The sequence below is a fragment of the Rhipicephalus sanguineus genome, unplaced genomic scaffold, assembly GCF_013339695.2.
Source record: "Rhipicephalus sanguineus isolate Rsan-2018 unplaced genomic scaffold, BIME_Rsan_1.4 Seq1265, whole genome shotgun sequence".
Taxonomy (NCBI): domain Eukaryota; kingdom Metazoa; phylum Arthropoda; class Arachnida; order Ixodida; family Ixodidae; genus Rhipicephalus; species Rhipicephalus sanguineus.
The window spans coordinates 47,142-67,077 of record NW_023614565.1 but is presented as its reverse complement, the minus strand read 5'-3'; the positions used below and the strand labels follow the sequence as shown (position 1 = coordinate 67,077).

Here is a 19,936-nt window from a genome sequence, read left to right as displayed (position 1 = left end):
AGTGCACATATACCTTACAGATGTGTAGCGGGTACCTCGCTTATCCGCAAAAAGACGAATAATTGCGTAGTGGGTGCAGTCCTACTTCACAAAAATTATGATTTATAGCGTAGTCGACACCTTGCGGAAAGCCAAAACTTCAAGCACAGTTGGCCTTGCCCCAACACGAAGCTGCGCTCAGAATTCGCATTAGGCAGTATCGTAATCGTCGGTGAATTTTTAAATAATAACCTAGCATTACGTTAGCAGAGCTAAAGAAGTATGAAATCACTTTATTTCTGACGACCAATTACACGAAAGGCTACGTTCTTGAGGTAAACTTGGAAAATGTTGGCTATTTGCTGTTAAGGTGTTGTCAGAGCTTCCAAACAGCATTTTGATAAACCTCCTTGACTCGAATCAAGTTGATGTCGATGTTGCGAGGTGCTCTGTGGTTGCGTGCAGTTGCGTGGCGCACTTTAAAATGGTTTTAAACATTTTCTAGGCTATATTCGCCGTTGCTATTTTGCAGATAGTGATATGTGTGTGCCCACACAACAGGTTATCGCAAGGTTACCTTGCCTTCAAAATTTTGTGTAATTGCGCCTTTAAGCACGTCATTTCTCCTTTATGCAAGGTAACCGAACGCTGGCTTGCACATGCCAACTGAACCTTAATCGTAAGACGCTTTCTTGTTTCATTCAATTTTGCGTTTGCAATGACAATTCACGAGAAAAGATGGTGATCTTGTTAACAAGCTTTTATCCTGAATTATGCCCCAATTGCAGTGGCTACTGCAACGCAAGGATAACCTACAGCTACTCGTAACAAACGTAATCCGCGCGGTAAAGTGGTTACTGATTATGTGCAAACGCGATTTGGTGAGAGAGGACCTCAGGCACGATCGACATTGAAATTACATATCGTTATATCAGGATTTTTAGATAGAAACGTACTGCTAGCACATGTGGTTTTCCTGAAACGTCAAGAAAATGTCTTGAAGTTTTATAATGTCGCTCTTGCGCAATTCTTGAGTAAACTCAACACTTCTGGGTTTACTTCGGAATGCTAATTTACTCAGGTAATGGCGACTTCAAGTTCATCGCTATAAAAAAAAATCACGTAATCGTTCGCATAACAAATACCTTAATGCTACATTCACCTCTCTATGTGTTATCAACATTGCTTAAGTACATATGGCTGATGACAGGGGAAAGCTTAGATACAATACAAATTCGAGATTTCCGCACAGACACCTTGCTACTCTACAGCATTAACACGAACATACGGAAAGGCTTTCCCGAAAACCCCCACTAAAACACCACATCTGTCCATGAAAACAGACTCTGCACATGACAACACAATTTAACAAGGCGCCATGTGGCAAGAAGTAATAATGGCCTTCAGTATTCACACCAAAAGCAAACAATCCGCCAAGGATTGTCATCCGGAAAGAAGCAAGCTACCGTTTTCGACTAACGCATGTGAAAAGGTGTCAAAGATCTTAGTGAAGTCAAGCAGTTTCTGCAAATAATTAGGCAAGCAGATAGTGAGGTTTCCTTTCCGCGAATCAATTAATCAAAAGGACTGCCTTTTTTGTGCATTTTAGCCGAGAAAAACAGTTGTAAGATGTGCCACTTCGCTTTCTTGAGGTTATAAACGTGTTTAACCTCAGAATTTTTTTGTAAATCGTGACCAGTACTGTCGTTTGTGGCCTTTTGACTTTATTCTGTAAGATTTATTTGGTGGTTCACTTATTATACGCAGCATAAACCACCAGAATTATTGCATATGAGATGAAATAAATAAAACTGTGTTTTTAGTTGCAGTTCATTAAATACAGGTTCAAAACATGGGCCAGACAATTGTCCGGCATGTGCAGCACACTTTCTGAATCATGACTTTAATTTGGCTGTGCTGAGGAAACGAATACTCACGAGGGTAGATCTCTGGGTAGACAAGTCGATTTGGACACAGCGGGTAGCAGCCAAGCAGGCTTGCTTCCAACCTGCAAGCCATTCGAGAGAGCGGCTGGTGCAGTAAAAAATGTCACAACCTGCATTGTTTCTTTTCTGATTTGTACGTAATCCAGTTAGAAACTTTTTTTTATTGAACGTGTCCTTCGACAAGACGCGTACACAAGCTGTATTGCCACACCTTGCTTCACCTGTAGTTGTAGCTCAGCACAAGTTGCCTGCAGTGCAGAGTAGCGAGGCAGAGCGCACTAGCTCAGGCCGACCTCTTTGCCTTCAAAATAATTCTCCCTCTTTGTGTAATGCCCTTTACCGCCGTCAAGCGTGAGAAGAATCCCAATTGGTTCCTTGCATGCACAAGGTGACACATAATCTGAAGGTGTGAACCATTACGGCCATAGCCATGGTGTTTATTCTCTGCGCCTCAAGAACTTGCGCGGTTGTGTTCCCATATTTCATGCGACTAACGTATGAAATATGCGCACATGCGTCTTTGCATGCTCTTTGCCACTGCTGTGGCAAAAAAGCATGCAAAGACGCATGTGCGCTGTGACGTACTCACATGCGGAAAGTCGCACGTATAGGACAGACCAGACGCTGTGCAATTAACCTCCGGTGATTTTCCGACTTGAGCGGATCTCAATGAAATTCAGTGGATACGTTCCCCAACCAAGCTTCCGTTATTTATACTGTAGCAAACAATCTGAGCAATGGGTTGCGCTCTCGAGCGCCTTCTAGTGGGTCATCCTCTCTGGCTTCTCCTGAAAAAAAGCCGCTTGCGCCGAGTCCGTGCTTCTGCCTTTGTTGTATCGCGCCGCGGCAGTATCACACTCAGTAAGACTGTCGCCATTGCGTGTTGCCGCTGAGTGCCGTCAAATAAACGCCTTAACAAAGTGGTGGAGGTGCTGGGTACTCGGGCATGACCTCCGCGATTTCCTGCTCAATTGCTCGACGGGTGGGAGCAGTAGTGTGGTCGACGGCTGTTGAACGTACTGAGGGTGAGCCAAGTCCAGCAGAGAGAACTGGCGCGCGATTTCCTCCGCACGAATGACTTCATCTCTGCGAGCAACATGGAGTGGTCGGATACGGTTGACATACAATACTAAGAACAGGCTTCAAAGATGGGCAGAGATTTTAGAAATAATAGCGTTCATTTCATCGAACTATCAGCTCGGCTTCCCACAATCATTAGCCATACCGTGTGTTACATAAACATATACACGCGCAAACATGTTAGCGTGCTCGGAGTAAATAGCACTCAAAAGGCCTGCACAAGTCCTGCAGGCAATATAAGGAATTTACGCACCATTTCAGCAGATTGAGCGGCAGGCACTGCCGCCTAACGTGGACGTCATAGAATAAAAGGATCATCATGACCATCCCTGGTGTAGCCAGGAGGGTGATTGGTTCCACCGAAATTTTTCAGTTTTGCTAAAGGGTGGTCGACTCCCCACCTACTCGCTCAAAAAAAGAATTCTGGCTACGTCCCTTATGGCCATCAACTGCCTGACCTGGTACGCCGAAACGAAAGCCTATCCAAAGGTATTGCAGCCAAAGTGGCAAGATTATCCGCGAGAACATCTTGCTACGACATGGTACCCCACGAAACCTCATCATTGATAGGGGAAACGCGTTTACTATGATGCTGAGCCAAGCCGTTCTGCAAACGAACCGTAAGTGGTCACCACAGGACAACCACCTACTACCGGCACACGAGCCGTCTTACCGATTCTCTAAATTAGACCCTCGCCGACACGCTAGCAATGTACGTAGGACGTCGAACACAGGAGGTCGTGTACTGTCCTTCGGTATATAACCTTCGCTTATGACCCCGCATAGCAGAAACAACGAATATCAGCCATTCGAACAGGCATACGGAATGGATCCGGCAAAGCCGCTTGACGCAATTCTCCCGAACGTAGAACTGTAACGTAGAAAGACAAGTAGAACCGTAAAAAAATTTTTCAACTCTATCGCTACTGTTTAGGAGAATTAACCCAAAACATGCTCGGGCGTCCATCTAACAAAAGCACAAGGTCAAAAAACTTACATGGCAACACCGTAGAATTCATGGCGGGCTGTGGAAACGACGACATCCGCACTGCGCAGCAGCGCCAGGTACTGATCTCGGTCCGGCAAAGGGCCCCAACGACGGATGTGGTCTCCCAGTTTCTCCCTGACTTCAACCAGGGATGCTGCACAATATATTACTGGAGTCCATAACAGTGGCTTACTGTGGAAAACGGTGCATGACGTTAGGATGCCAGTGAAGAAAGAGCAAAATAGGGAAGGCGCAGACAAAGAAACGAAGTTCATAGACCCTTTTGAAGGAAATTGGTGTAGGAAAAAGCAGGTCGGAAGATGTCAGGCTTACTTGTCCCACACATAAAATATTCTCGCCGAAAGGATTCTGCATAACAGGTTTCTCAGAACGATGTTCTTTTTAGCACGAACGTATTTTGTGCCGGAGTCAAGCCAAAATTGACGCAAGTCATTTCCGTCACGGAACTGACGTCAATGATATGAGACGTATAGGTAGCTCAGTAACAAAAAAAATTATGGCAGCTTCGCGCACTAGTGGTGCCAAGCCTGAAGGAAGAGCGCAGCTCGGTGTCCCTCCTTGTTTCTCTTTATTTCTGCCTTTCTTCTTTTTCTTTCTTTCTATTTCAATTATCCATTTTTCGTATCTCTATCTATTTTTCTTTCTCGCTCTTTGTATCTATTTTCTTTCTCCCCTCCTCCCTCTCTGGCTTTCTTTGTTTCGCTCTCTCTATCCATTTCTCTTCCTCGCTCTTTCTATATTCTCTTTTTTCCCTTTCTTTCTCTCTCTTTCCTTGTTTCTCTTTGTTTATCTCTTTCTTCCTCTTTCTGTCTTGTTCTGTCTATTTTTATGTCTTTCTATCTTCTTATGTCTTTATTCCTTTTATTTCTTTCTATCTTTCTCGTTTTTTTATCGCCTTGTTTTCCTCTCTGCCTATGTTTTCTGTCTTTTTATCTTTTTATGGCTCGCCGCCGCCGCTTCGCAGCCATTTCTTGGGCTAACTGTTGCCTTTTTATTTTTAGTGGAGCAGTGATGAAAATTGGGATTTGCCCCATTTTTGTGGCACGTACCCGTTGATGATGATGGTCTTCTGGTGACCATGGACATTTTACGGCCGGCTATAACATCTTAATTCGCTGTTAAAAACTATCAGTGAGTTACCCAGTCGAGGTGTCGAACTTCCGGCTCGATTCGAGCACAGAAGGCGGATGCGCTGACCACTATACCACAAATGCAAATAGTTTTCCGCGGATCACGTCGACGTGAGTGGTGCGACAGCCGCTTACTCCGCGGACGCGATCCCTGGCTCATTGGGCGCTTCACCCTACAGCGGCGCGGAGCTCTTGCGTGCTCTCAAGCAACTGTCAGAACATCTCGGCCGTTCGTTGTCGTTGAACTCCTGGTTCCATCTGTTTCCCGACGATGCTGAAGCCTGCCGCTTCACCATCGCCGGCTTTTTGGGCGGCAGTACCGGAGTTCCGAGGTTTCGAGCACTCACAGAATAGATCGAGTAAAAAGGGCGTCTTTTTGTCCCACAACAATACGTCATTTATTTTGCCTTCGTTTCCTTGCACTATCGCCGCTCGCCCGACACTTTCTGGTCACGAACGGCATGTGCGCTATCAGCATGACATAGCATTCTTGGTAGGAAAGTGGCCAGCGCCGAGTTTTCAAGAAAAGAAACGCAAGCAAGCCCGATGACGACTATTGTTGTGGGACAAAAAGACGCCCTTTTTACTCGATCTATTCTGTGAGTGAGGACGACGTCGTGGGGTGGATTGAGACCATGAACTCGCTCGGCACCCACCATGCCTGTCCGGACAATCGAAAATGGTCGGTTGCCATCGACCGCCTTCGCTATGCCGCCAAGGTATGGCATGTCTACGAAGGGATCAAACAATGATCCTGGCCTGAACGGTGTGCGCCAAGTTGATCAGTGTTTTCTGCCCTCTCTCTCTCATGCCTGCGACCCCCTCCCTGCCGACCTAGTCTCTACCGAGGATGAGAGCTGTGAGGCACACAACCTCAACGGCGCACCTCGGGCGTTCATAAATCTGCCCTCTCTTCGACATCAAGCTCGCGAGGCGCAGCGCCGCTATGGTGCAGCTGTGCCCTGGCGCCAACCAGCCCTATTTCAGAGACCGAGCTTGTGAAAGGCAGCATCTCGATTGTCCATCTGTTTCCCGGAGTTCCTGCGCAGACATCATCGTGGAATACAAACCAACTAGCCCAGTTCTCGTGATCATCGTGGACGCGGAAGGCCACGCGCCCGATCGGCCGTGAGCGGGACTCCACGCCACATATTTCGCACACCGCGACGCCCCCACCGGAACCCTCCTCACCAGACAAGAATACCGCCCACAAGACATATCAGTTGGCGATGCGGCCTCCAACCACGCCAGCGCGTGAGCATGAGCACGTTCCAGATCTTCAAGTGCCTTACACGCTCCAAGTCGAGGAACCGGGCGTGGCACTCAGTGCGCTTTCAGGCCCACCAGTGCAGCTCCCGCAGATTCGAGAGCAGTAATGCCCGAATGCACCGCAGGTCACCGGTTTCACTTTTTTCAATGATACATTACCTCATCTTTTCATTACAGAAATCATTGCTTCATGGGCTTTTGATGCAAACTCACCTTCCTGTGAGGACAACAAAACCACCATCTTTATCCGCTGGCAGAACGCACAGGGAGTTGTCGCGCGGAAGTTGCTGCACTCGACGAACTAGCTGCCGGGTCGATGCAGGCTTCCTTCGAGACACCACACTAACCCATTCATTCACGAGACTCATCATCACTGTTCGGTGCTGATTTTGCCACACGTCTTGCGATGGAAATCGGCTCGGGGGCCGACTCCTTAGGTTCGGTGGCAAACTTGGGACCAAGGCCAAGCGTCCTTTTGACGAAGTGAGGAAGGCGGACATCCCTCGAAGTCTTGACGGTCTGAGTCGGAGCACGACGAACCTTTGGCGAGCCAGCTCACAAACCTGACAGAGCCACCGACCACATCCACTCTGTAGCGCGATCCGTGATGCGACGAAATTCTTGAAATCTACAGCAGGCTTCCGAATTGTGCCTCGATGTCAAAAAGGTTCCCTGTTGCAGGATACTCCTAGCCTGACGTTGCCATTCTGATCTCAAGATTTTACAAATCATCATCTCATGACTAAATGAGGGCGCAAAGTTGCCAAATAGTAGCTTTACTTCTTCTGGAAGGACTTGATGTGGACGGAAAGCCTTCTGGCGCAGCATGTTGCGATGGCGACACGGATCAGAAAAGCTACACGCATAAGAGCCCGAGGTACTAGAAATAAAGTTTGTCAATGTGGCTTTTTGGGCTGTGTACGGATCTACATATACCGTTTGTCTTCCTCGTCCCTGTCTGCTAGCGCTGATACCTTTTGATGCATTTAACCAACTAGCCCAAAAAGCCATATTGACAGGTCAGTGGCTTCCTCAACTGCCCTGACAGTCTTTTTTTTTTCGGAGTGTTGTAGAAATTGTATTCGAAAAGGTCTATCGAAAAGCAGTTCACCGGTGGGCTGTCTCGTATCTACTCAATCACTTTTAGGGCGCTGGAAGCCCTAAAGGAATCAATGACTGGAAATTGGAGGTGCAGAAAGGCAAATTTGGGCCAAGCCCGCAAGGCAGCATTGCCATGTTCCTTTGTCTTTAAAGGGGCCGACAACCGCCCAGAATATGAAATGAGTTGACTCCATTGATGTAAAGATTGTCCGTCGCACTGACTCAAACCAACCCTGTTTTTTTTTTCGTGAGAGATGGGTTTATATTTTTATTTCTTAATTGAAAGTCGCGAAAAATTATCTGTGGCACCTCTGGCGGCAAAAACATGAATGATCCGATGAAGACGGCCACGTGACCGTTGATTGCTGTACGCGGTTGACGATTTTTTTGTTAGTATTGAAATATTGTTCGTTTCTTTATATTAAAAGGTATTACTCCATAATAATGTACATATAAGCCTGCGTTAGTAGTATGCATTAAAGTGGCACTGCCTTCGCGTGACGTAATGACCCCATGCTCGTCAGCGCGCCTTGAGCAACTTTTCAGCGTGCTCATGCAACCGTGCACACAGTTTCCAGGTCGCTAAGATTTTGGAGCGACGTAGTTTTGCTACCTACACTTCGTCTCAGAAATGACGCGCGCTGCTACTCGGTGCGGCCGTGCATATGCACAGTTACAATTTCGATTACTTGGCTTGGCTCGTAGAGTAACGACGGCTTCATCATCTCATGACTAAATGAGGGCGCAAAGTTGCCAAATAGTAGCTTTACTTCTTCTGGAAGGACTTGATGTGGACGGAAAGCCTTCTGGCGCAGCATGTTGCGATGGCGACACGGATCAGAAAAGCTACACGCATAAGAGCCCGAGGTACTAGAAATAAAGTTTGTCAATGTGGCTTTTTGGGCTGTGTACGGATCTACATATACCGTTTGTCTTCCTCGTCCCTGTCTGCTAGCGCTGATACCTTTTGATGCATTTAACCAACTAGCCCAAAAAGCCATATTGACAGGTCAGTGGCTTCCTCAACTGCCCTGACAGTCTTTTTTTTTTTCGGAGTGTTGTAGAAATTGTATTCGAAAAGGTCTATCGAAAAGCAGTTCACCGGTGGGCTGTCTCGTATCTACTCAATCACTTTTAGGGCGCTGGAAGCCCTAAAGGAATCAATGACTGGAAATTGGAGGTGCAGAAAGGCAAATTTGGGCCAAGCCCGCAAGGCAGCATTGCCATGTTCCTTTGTCTTTAAAGGGGCCGACAACCGCCCAGAATATGAAATGAGTTGACTCCATTGATGTAAAGATTGTCCGTCGCACTGACTCAAACCAACCCTGTTTTTTTTTTCGTGAGAGATGGGTTTATATTTTTATTTCTTAATTGAAAGTCGCGAAAAATTATCTGTGGCACCTCTGGCGGCAAAAACATGAATGATCCGATGAAGACGGCCACGTGACCGTTGATTGCTGTACGCGGTTGACGATTTTTTTGTTAGTATTGAAATATTGTTCGTTTCTTTATATTAAAGGTATTACTCCATAATAATGTACATATAAGCCTGCGTTAGTAGTATGCATTAAAGTGGCACTGCCTTCGCGTGACGTAATGACCCCATGCTCGTCAGCGCGCCTTGAGCAACTTTTCAGCGTGCTCATGCAACCGTGCACACAGTTTCCAGGTCGCTAAGATTTTGGAGCGACGTAGTTTTGCTACCTACACTTCGTCTCAGAAATGACGCGCGCTGCTACTCGGTGCGGCCGTGCATATGCACAGTTACAATTTCGATTACTTGGCTTGGCTCGTAGAGTAACGACGGCTTGGCTCGTAGAGCTCGAGAGAGTAACGACGCCGGGACAAGCCATCCATGACACAGGCGCAGGCAACCTTGGGCGCAGGCGCACACAACGCTGCACAAATACCGGGAAGGTGTATAAAGCCACACATCTCATTGTAACAGCTTGCTCTTTTAAAAAATGGTTGGAAAGCTCAAAATGAAGGTGGTTAAGCATATTTACAGTAACTCCTGCCAAAGCAGAACAACGACAGCTTTCACAAGGGCTAGCGGCATCGCTATCAATTCTCAGCGTTGCTGGAGCAAGCCTCCATGCGTGTTTGGAGCCTTTCAGATAAAAAAAAAATGCTGCTTATAAAATAACTACGTGCTTTTCGGATAAACCACTGCAGCTACAAACGCTACAAAGGGTGAGCTTCCTGTCGCGGCGTAAAAAACTGTCTCGAGAAAAATCAGTTGTCGGTACCTTTAACTATCGCCCTGAACGGGTTGCCCGGTCTGTGCGTGCCTGGGCACTTCTGACCGATTATGAGTGACGAACGTTGCCTTTAAGGTATTTTAATTTGGTGTTAAAGCAAGCGTGAGTGCTGATCTGTTTTCAGCACCTCGCGACATCGCCACGACGGAGACAGAGGCCCCGTGTGACGTTTGACGATTAAAACGAGTATTGTCAACGTCAGAAAATATTAGCGGGGCGCGCACACTACTCCGACTGGCACCCGGCCAGGACTGTTGTTCGTCACCCCTCTCGCTCCGTTGTCGGGAAGCTCTCAACGTAGTTCTGGCTGCTTCGGCCAGGAATGCTTTTTTTCTGGGTAGGGGGGAGAGGCGGGGGGCACGTACTTAACAATACCGAAGCACCCGTATCGTTTCGTTCTTTACCGCGCGCGGGGCCCCGATTTGAAAACTGCGCTTTCAACGACACCAAACGTTGAGTGCACGTGATCTTAGGTGCTTCCCCGCTGTGGGGCGCTAGTTTCTTATGGTATTTAGGCGGGCGTTTTGAACTGACGCAACATTGTTCTCAATTAACGACGCTATCATTAATTATACAATGCGTTGAGCATTTACGATTCGATTCCGGGATTACCAGACACAAAGCTACAAATTACAGCAAAAAAAGTTGTAGACAAGACTTTCGCTGGCAGGGGTCCTTTATATGAGAAAAACGGCTTCCGGGTCATTTCCTTGCTTTCTTTAATTGGTTTTCCCAACTATGTAAGGCCAAGTCTTTCGCACGCATTCACTGCTTCTTTTCACGCAAGCCAGCTTTTTACTGACAGTCTCATTTCTTTTAAACACCTTCAGGAGAGATTGCAAGGACCAGTTCCAGTACTCGTCCGGACTAATGAGGACAAACGCGTTCGTCTAGTCTGATAGTAGAGTTTCAAGAGTTTCAACACGGCATCAAGGTGGACATCCCAAGGGAGGCGAAGGAAACAATGATAACACGCTCCATACCATAGAACACGCACTCGGAACACAATAAGGAGAGACGAGAGAACAGGGCAAAGCAAAAATACAGAAGAAGTTCGGCAGTGACAAGGACGCCGTGTTGGTAGACGATGCTCGATAACAGCGCAGGCGGGGGTTTACGGCAACCGTAATCGGTAGCGAGAAACGCTGTAAGACGTGCGCGACAATGCGCACCACAAGTAACGAGGCGGCGGAAGAGGTAGCCGTAGCGCTCGCAGTAGCTCAGACAAGCGCAACCGTGATAGTCAGCGACTCTCAGACGGCAGCAAAAAACTTTGCCAACGGCCTCCTCTCCCCGGAGGCACTACGCATTCTACTTGCACGAGGTCCAGCGCGCAAAAGAAAGATATACATTACACGGACACCCGCCCGCTGACGCCTTCGCGGAGGACAGCAACAACGAAGCGCTACACGTGGGCTTACGAACCGAGCTGCGACCTATAGTGCCATCCCAGCACCCTGCGGACGTGACGGCGAAGTAGACGAGTGAGAGTGGGGGGACAGAATGACCAGATGCAACAACACAGAGAAATATAAGTTACAGAAGGGCATATTCCCGTCATCTCGCCCAAAATTGAAAAAAAAAAAAAACAGTCTGTCTAATGGTGGCGGTTACAAACTAGGACGTATCCGAATCCTGCGTATCCGAATCCTGCACTCTCGCACAACATATCCGGATATATACGAAACGGACAAATGCTAACGATGTGAATGCAGAGCCACTCCGGAGCTATATGACGGAATGCCGAGGGATGCCAATAACGAGAACGCGGCCTCTCGTGACAGCCTTCGAGCGCGCGCTGCTCAGCCACGCCCTCGACGATCAACTCTGGGCTGTCCAGCGAACCGAGGAAGCAGCCAGGGTTCAAGGACTCCTGGCCGTCACTTAGGCAGGGCCATTGGCCCGCCCCGCCAACTCGCAGGACTCAGAATAAAGTTATTTCCTTCCTTCCATTCACAAAATACACGTAAATTTATCGTGTGCTTGTAGGTAGTACTAAAAGCGACAGCTCTAATAATCAAAAGTTGCCTAATATACAACGCCTTTTAATCAGCGAGTACCAATTATCAGCTGGCGTTCTGTCCTGTAAGGCCACAAGTGTTTTGATATCGCATAACACCCTTACCTCCTAAAGGGTGTTTTAGGTAGAACATTAATCCTCACGCAAACCAAAAGGCTATTTGGCGAAGCAAAAAGCCTTACACCCCCGTTTCTGCAAGTTCTTTTTAACCAAAAGGGTATTTACCTTGCTTCAATTAAATCGCTTTAACGGCGCAAAGTGGTTTACTGTGTACATTACATCTGTTAATGAGACTGCTTGCCCGACATGAAGCCTGTGTAGGATCTCTCATGCGATGGAGTTCTATGCACCGGCGTGGATCCGCGGTTGAATTCTCGAGTACCACGCAGAGGGCCTGGTTCAAATCCTGCTCGGTCCTGGATATTTTTTCATTAGACACTTTTAGTTGGGCGTACGTAACGAGCCTACGTACGCAGCACGGCCACGGGAGAGAAGTGCGCATGCGCAGTACGTAACGTATCTATTCCAGGGATGCGCGCGTACGCCCGTAGCAAGACGCTGCGTACGTAACGCAACGCTTACTACGTTGCGTTCTCGCGAGATCTCGAACAAACCAGAAACGAGAGCCCATGGCGGCTGCAGTGGCGTTCGACGCAGACAGCAATAGTGAACCCGATGCAAGTCGTGTGTACTCCACATTGAAAGGCCATGTTTCCATGCCAGACAAGGTACAATCAAGCGGCACGTTCCGGCGTCCTGACCAGTGGGAAGACATAGCCTGGCGTCTCCCAGAAATCCTCAAGCAACCGTCTTCGACAGGTTGTGTGCGCGAACGCGCTATCTATTTCTATCAGGCATCTAGGCGAATGACGCCGTAAAAAAAAAAGAACGTGAGCTTGGCTCTTACTTTTATTCATGCCGCAACATAACGCACATTGAGCGTTGTGCGAGCTTTGATTCCTTGAAAGTACTGCTAGTAGATCGGAAAGTCAAGAATGCCTGCAATACGACCAGTTGCTGTAAGGTATACGCTAAGCCTCATACACAGCCGCGCTAGATAGAACGCTGTGTTCGATCCAGTGCGGCCGTAGTCCATCAAACGCCATTCTTCCATAGTGTACCCAGCTTCAAAGCTGTGTGCACATAGTAATGTTCAACGTTTACGGCAAAGGTCAACGCGCGCAACCAATGCAGCCAGGGACGACGCCAAAAATGCACACAGCGAACGCCGCCGCCTCACATGTATGCCAGTGGCCATTACCCAGGCCATCGGGAGGTCCTGCGTGCAGATCACAGAGGCCACGTTACTCCTGGGACCTAGCATTCTTCTGACGTCGGTGGCGCTGATAAGCATGCGAAAACACTCACATCTCGCGTACGACTAATCTATATGAGTGAAACGCATCAGGGTACGTTAAACTAAAACTGTTGTAGCACGCTTCGCTTGCAGCGTACGCAACGTATTGTGCGCAGCGTACGCAACTTCTGCGTACGCCCAACTAAAAGTGTCTATTGTGCGCGAAGCGGTTACGGACACCGGCGGCGGCGGACAACTACGTCACTACAACCGGCTGTTGTTGAGATCTCGTAACAGCTTTCGCTGTAACAGCTGAGTTGAGAGTTCAGCGCTGCCTGCGCCGTTACTGCATAGCCGTTACCGCAATTTGATGTTTTCCCAATGCAAAGAAGACGGGCTGTGTAAATGACACACGAAGCGCTGAACTCACAACTGGGTTTTTACAGCGAAAACTCTTCTTAGTTCAGCGCTGCGTGTGTCGTTTATTCCGCAAGTTTTTTTTTTTTTTACATTGGGAAACCATCAAATTGCGCTAACGACCGAGCAAATGAGAACGCCCGATCTCCTCATGATAGTGTCCTATGCGTCTGCAAGGCTTTGTTTACTGGCACGTCGACATGTGCACAGGGGAACTCGACGGAATTCACTAACCGTCATATCCACAGTTTGGATCTGAATGTACAGCTCCGTCTTCCATCAGGAATATCTCGACTTGATGAGACGCTTTACTGCCGCGTGTGATTTAGCGTGGTCTTCACGAATGCCTATTCCTTCCGTATCGGAATGGCCAACAACGCCACATACCATTATTGTAGCTGCGAGGAAACCATTGACTATCTTCTCTGCGAGTGCCCCCGTTTCAGTGCACAAAGAAAAAAGCTTCCAAATGCGTTAGACAGAGTTGAAATTCGTCCATAGTCTAGCAAGCACTGGCCTACGCTTAACTTCGGCTAGCCGTAAATGGCATGCACTACGCAACACTATCCGATAGAAATGAAATATTAGGCAACACATAGTCATCATATGCCAATATTACTAAGTATCAGCCAGCGTAAGCCAACACTGGCAGACAGGTAAAAAAGGTTGTCGAGTACTAGCCAACACTTAGTCGCAGTTAACCAACTTTTGGCCAGTGCTGGCTGACAGTAAATCAACACTAGCAAGCATTGGCCAACACTTAACAACAGGGGCGTAGCCAGAAATTTTTTTCGGGGGGGGGGGGGGGTTCAACCATACATTATGTGTGTTCGTGTGTGCGTTTGTATGTGTGCGTGTATATATACACATGCAAAATTGAAAAATTTCGGGGGGGGGGGGTTTGAACCCCCCAACCCCCCCCCCCCCCTTGGCTACGCCCCTGCTTAACAACGACCAGCCCAAAATGGCATGCACTACAGAACACTATCCGAGAGTAAGTAAATATTACGCAACACATAGACATCATTAACCAACATTACCAAGTATTAACCAGCATACGCCATCACTGGCCGACAGATAAGAAAAATTATCGAGTACTAGCCAACACTTAGTCGCAGTTAGCCAAGGCTGCCCAGTGCTGACTGACAGTAAATCAACGCTAGCAAGCATTGGCCAAGAGTGAATAACGACCAGCCCGAATTGACATGCACTAGACAACACTATCCGACTGTAAGTTATATTAGGCAACACTTAGCCATCACTAGCCAAAATTAACAAGCACTGGTCACTACTGGTCAACAATTAGACAACATTAGCCGCAGGTAACCACCATTAACCTACATCAGCAAAAGCTGTGTTACAAAGATGCCTAGTCAGGACACAAGTGAAGAGCACAAAACTCACTAGGCAGCTTGTCAAACTCCTGTCCTAGGAAGGACACGTGGAAGTCCATGCCAAGTCGGTGCAGCTCAAGCAGCACTTGCACAAACTCTTCGGGTCCCTTGTCATGCTCCCTGCACCACGGATTGACTATTCACTTCATGCTTCGTAGTTGTATTGCGTTGAAACGAGAAGGTCCGCTTTGTGTTTTTTCACATTGAACGTCTGCGGCCGCTCGATTTTCACACATATCGCTCGCTGCCGCTACATACAGGATCGAGTAGAACGTTCACATGGATTTTCATACTGGCAGTTAAGAAATTTATGAAATCCTACAACACGCGCAAGAAGTTTTCTTATCGCGTGTGTGCCACAAAAATTGAGCAAGCTCCACTAGCCGCCACTTGTCAACTGAAAATGAAGCCGAACATGGGCAAAAACGTATGTGTCACAGAAATTGTTAACATCCTACTACGCCGGAGAAATCTGCGTGTGTTCTGTGAGCGAAACAGAAGAAGACGACGGCAATGAAGAAGAGAGAGCGTGCCGGTTCCGTCGGCGTTCGTTGGGCATGCTACCGACCTCGCGTCGTGGAACGCGATGAGGAACACTACGCGCGTTGTGTCTTCCCTCTAGCCTGGCCGTTAATTCTCACAGGGCGAGCGGGGAACGCGGTCGACAGGCGCGTGAGAGGGGTGCAGCGTAGGAGAGGAGAGAGCGGGAGGGGACGCGCATGCGCTGGCGCTCATCGCGGCTTTGCGCAGGAGAGAATTTCGGCATGTCGAGCCCGCATTTCAGAGGAGTCAACCAAAGCAAGCGCTGGACTGAACGCGCGCAGCGCTCTACCCGCTTTATATTCACACTTGAAGGAGAGGAGACTAGAGGAGGAGAGTAGCGCATGCGCCGCGAGAACAGAAGCGAGAACGCAGGAGAAGCGCAAGCAGGTGCTGGGAGAGAAGTGGAGAGAGTAACGCGCAGATGTTGGAGAGAGGGAAGGAGGAGAGTTGCACATGCGTAGTGTGAGTGCGGACGCCATCGCCGCGGGACATACCCCCGAGCAAGAGATGCTTCGCATCTATAAGTGAAAGCGGAAACACCATATGGGTTGTGACAAGGTCAACCGTTTCTTCAGTTCGCCACTAGCTATATGCTCAGTAAATGCCAGAAGCACTGACCATCGGTGAGGCCAGACAATGTGAAGGGGTGAGGCGGGGTCCCTGCACGGAGCTGGGGCCAACGGTGGCACCTTGATCGGAAAGGACAGCACTCGCGCCTTCGCCTCCAATCGAGGCCGCAGGGGCCCCAGGCGGCCCGCACCTGGCACACGGTTCAGGAACGGTTCCACGGCTGTCAGGAACGAGTCCCGGTTGAAGTGCGAGTTGAACAGCACCACGTCGGCCACCAAGCTGCAAAAATGATGCTCGCTTCAAACACAGAGCAACCACACGTCCGAACAAATCTGATAATACACAATTATGTATTAGTCCGGAGTAACTTCTTTAATATGCACCTTCCCTTGTCTTGAGAATGCCCTTTCTGTGTTTCAGATTGAAAATTATTAATGATCGCCGAAAAAGAACCGGAACTTTAAGGACAGCATACTGCACATTCACAGAACACTTCAGGCAAGGCTTGAGCGGCACTCCCACTAACGGAAACTTAGAAGGTGCCCGAGCATCTTAAATTTCACAAGTGGGCATGCTAAACCAGAATGCTGCTGGTGCAGCAGTGCACCCCTAGCTGCCTGAAGCATTCTTTCTGGCACTGTCACATCGCCTTAGTGTCATAACGTTATTGTAGATGTGTGTGACAGTAGCTCGAAAATTGCCTTGAATCCATCTGCATTTGAATGTTGTCACTGTGTACAGATCAGTGTTGCGGAATGGGCGCTTCCATTCCATTACAAGTCCATTCCGGGGAATTAGAACTTGCCGCAATTCCATTCCTTTTAATTCCTGGGAATGAAAGAACTTAGCCCATTCCCACTCCGGGGATGGCCGGGCAGTTCAATTCCACTCCTGTAATTCATCAACGTAGGAAAGGCATCTTGATAGTTTTATCGAGTTAGGAATGAACGTCCCATAAAGCTGATGTCAACAGGTGCATTAAGAACTGCAAAAGTGCGCAAAACATGTTACCAAGGTCGAGGGATAGTATTTTGGTGACATATCACGTGCAGTACAACCACCCGACTAATTCCGATAGGGTCAGTTCTCCCGCTACCTATAGTATTTGCATGGCCAGCATGTTTGAACGAATGGTGATTTTTTATTATTTTAAGCTTAAATGTGTTAATGCTAAAATGACGACATAGCGTATTTTTATGCTGACAAAAATAGCGTTCAAGAATACCAAGCAGTTTTGCCGCGCTTCTGGAGCGGTCGTGAATATGGTTAATGGGGAACAAAACCCTCTAGATCTGCTAGTATTAGTTGGAACAGTGCACCGCTAGGACACCTTGTGCCTTTGCATCGAATACGTAACACTGGGTCGCACTGCTCGTCAGCACTCACGCTTGTCTGGCGCACCTCGCAAGCATGGATGGGGTGAGGAGAACTTTCTGTGTTCGCCTGTGCGCAGGTATGCAACGTCTTGTTGTTAAATTGTTAAATTTGAGTCTCTGACGTGCTAATGTTTGAAGTTAAAAAAACAGCGCGTAGACGAAAACGTGCTCTATTTTCGGAAAAAGACGTAATTCCAATCCCATTCCATTCCGTGCAAAAGGCCCTTAATTCCATTCCCATTTCATTCCTCCAAGCGTTGTCCCCATTCCATTCCGCGGTCGCGAAAATGTGGAATGATTCCGGAGTCATTCCAATTCCGGAGTGGCAACTCCGCAACACTGGTACAGATCAAATACATGATGGATAGGTGCCAACAGCATATAGTATATTGTCACGGGGGCGTGACGTCGACGAAGACAGCAGTCAGTGTGCTCAAGATGAAACTCTTTATCTGGTCGCGAACTTACGGCCGGGAAATGGAAACTCAAACTACAGCAACACACGCTGCACACCGACAGCGGCGAACAGGGCGTCGGCCGTCGATAAACTGCTCATGGCTGGGACGCGCCGTCTTTCATACATCACGCATCGAACTTTCCAATCTTATCACTGGTGGTCGCGCAAGCTCTGGAATAATCTAGACTATTCGCACCCTGCGCGCCATCTTAACAAAGTGATCTATTACAATCGCGAAGCTTCTCGAACACTGCGGCGCGGTCAGCGTCGAGCGTCGCTAACCGTCCTTGCTGGTCAAACCCGCATAAATCAAAATAAAACAAGAAGCGGGCGTGGCATTGCCCCCTCTGAAAGAACGTCGTCCCGATGCTTGTGACCAGAACATAGAAGAAAAAAATACATACACAAATAAATTACAATAACAAAGGAAGAAGTAGAGTCCCCAGGTTCGCTGAGGCGCAAAAAAACGGCTTAAGACGCACGACATGGACGACTTCAGGTCGTGCGCGGCGTCGCTGAGAGTTCGTAATGCCGTCCGGGATGACCTCGTAGTCAAGAGCGCCGAGACGTCAAAGTACCTTGTATGGCCCGAAGTATCACCGAAGAAGTTTTTCACTGAGCCCACGTCGGCGTATCGGCGTCCAAACCCAAACACGGTCGCCGTGCTGGTATTCCACGAAGCGTCGTCGAAGATTGTAACGGCGGCTGTCGTTCATCTGCTGATTCTTGATGCGTTGGCGGGCGAGCTGTCAGGCTTCTTCGGCGCGCTGAAGGTAAACTGACGTCGAGATTTTCTTCGTCGGGGATGTTGGGTAACATGGCGTCGAGCGTCGTTGGCCGGTTCCTTCCGTAGACCAACTTGTAGGGCGTCATATGCGTCTTGCACGGCCGTGTTGTATGCGAAGGTCACGTACGGAAGGATGGCATCCCAGGTCTTGTGTTCGACGTCGACGTACATGGCCAGCATGTCAGCGATTGTCTTGTTTAGACGCTCAGTGAGGCCATTTGTCTGTGGGCAGTAGGCGGTTGTGCGGCGGTGACTTGTCTGGCAGTATCTTAGAATTGCCCGAGTTAAGTCCGCAGTAAAAGCGGTACCTCTGTCCGCGATGAGGACCTCTGGGGCGCCATGACGTACGACGATGTTCTCAACGAAGAACTTGGCTACCCCGGCGGCACTGCTTTTGGGCAGGGCCCGTGTTTCGGCGTAGCGGGTCAGGTAGTCGGTAGCTGCGACGATCCACTTACCGCAAGTCGACGTTGGGAACGGCCCTAGGAGGTGCATCTCGATCTGCTGGAACGGTCGCCGAGGTGGCTCGATCGGCTGAAGAAGTCCGGCTGGCCTTGTCGGCGGCGTGCTGACAGTCTCGGCAAGTCCTTACGTAGTGGGTGACGTCGGCAGTGAGGCGAGGCCAGTAGTACTTTTCTTGTATTCTCGCGAGCGTGCGGGAAACACGAGGTGTCCAGCCGTCGGGTCGTCGTGTAGGGCCTGGAGGACTTCTGGTCGCAATTCTGAAGGCACCACGAGAAGGTACTTGGCTCGAAGTGGTGAGGAGTTCTTCTTTTGGAGAACGCCGTTGCGTAAGAAAAACGACGCCAGTGCTCGCTTGAATACTTTCGGAACGACGGCGGTCTTGCCCTCGCGGTATTCCATAAGGCATCTTAGTTCCGAGTCGCATCGCTGTCGTTCAGCGAAGTCGTCAGCACATATGGTTCCCAAGAAGCAGTCATCATCCTGGTCATCTTGCGGCGGCGGGTCCACGGGGGCACGAGACAGGCAGTCGGCGTCAGAGTATTTTCTTCAGGATTTGTAAATGACGGTAACGTCGAATTCTTGAAGTCTTAGGCTCCACCGCGCGAGGCGACCTGAAGGGTCCTTCAAGTCAGCTAGCCAACACAAGGCGTGGTGGTCGCTCACAACTTTGAAGGGCCTGCCGTACAGGTAGCGGCGAGATTTGGATGTAGCCCAGATGATGGCAAGGCACTCCTTTTCTGTTGTGAAATAGTTGGCCTCTGCCTTAGATAGTGACCGGCTAGCATAACTGATAACCCTCTCCAGTCCGTCATTCCTTTGCACAACGACGGCGCCG

General features: G+C 48.8%; 1 protein-coding gene across 1 annotated transcript in view; it reads right to left on the bottom strand.

Moving 5' to 3' along the window:
- Positions 1–1,916: 1,916 nt before the first annotated feature.
- Positions 1,917–19,936, bottom strand: part of LOC119376522 (glycosyltransferase-like domain-containing protein 1) — a gene marked incomplete at its 3' end in the record, with an annotated part of 30,828 nt that continues 12,808 nt past the window's right edge. Inside the window, 4 exon segments of the mRNA XM_037646321.2 lie at positions 1,917–1,987; positions 4,003–4,147; positions 14,914–15,023; positions 16,065–16,295. Coding sequence (XP_037502249.2) covers positions 1,917–1,987; positions 4,003–4,147; positions 14,914–15,023; positions 16,065–16,295 — 557 coding nt within the window.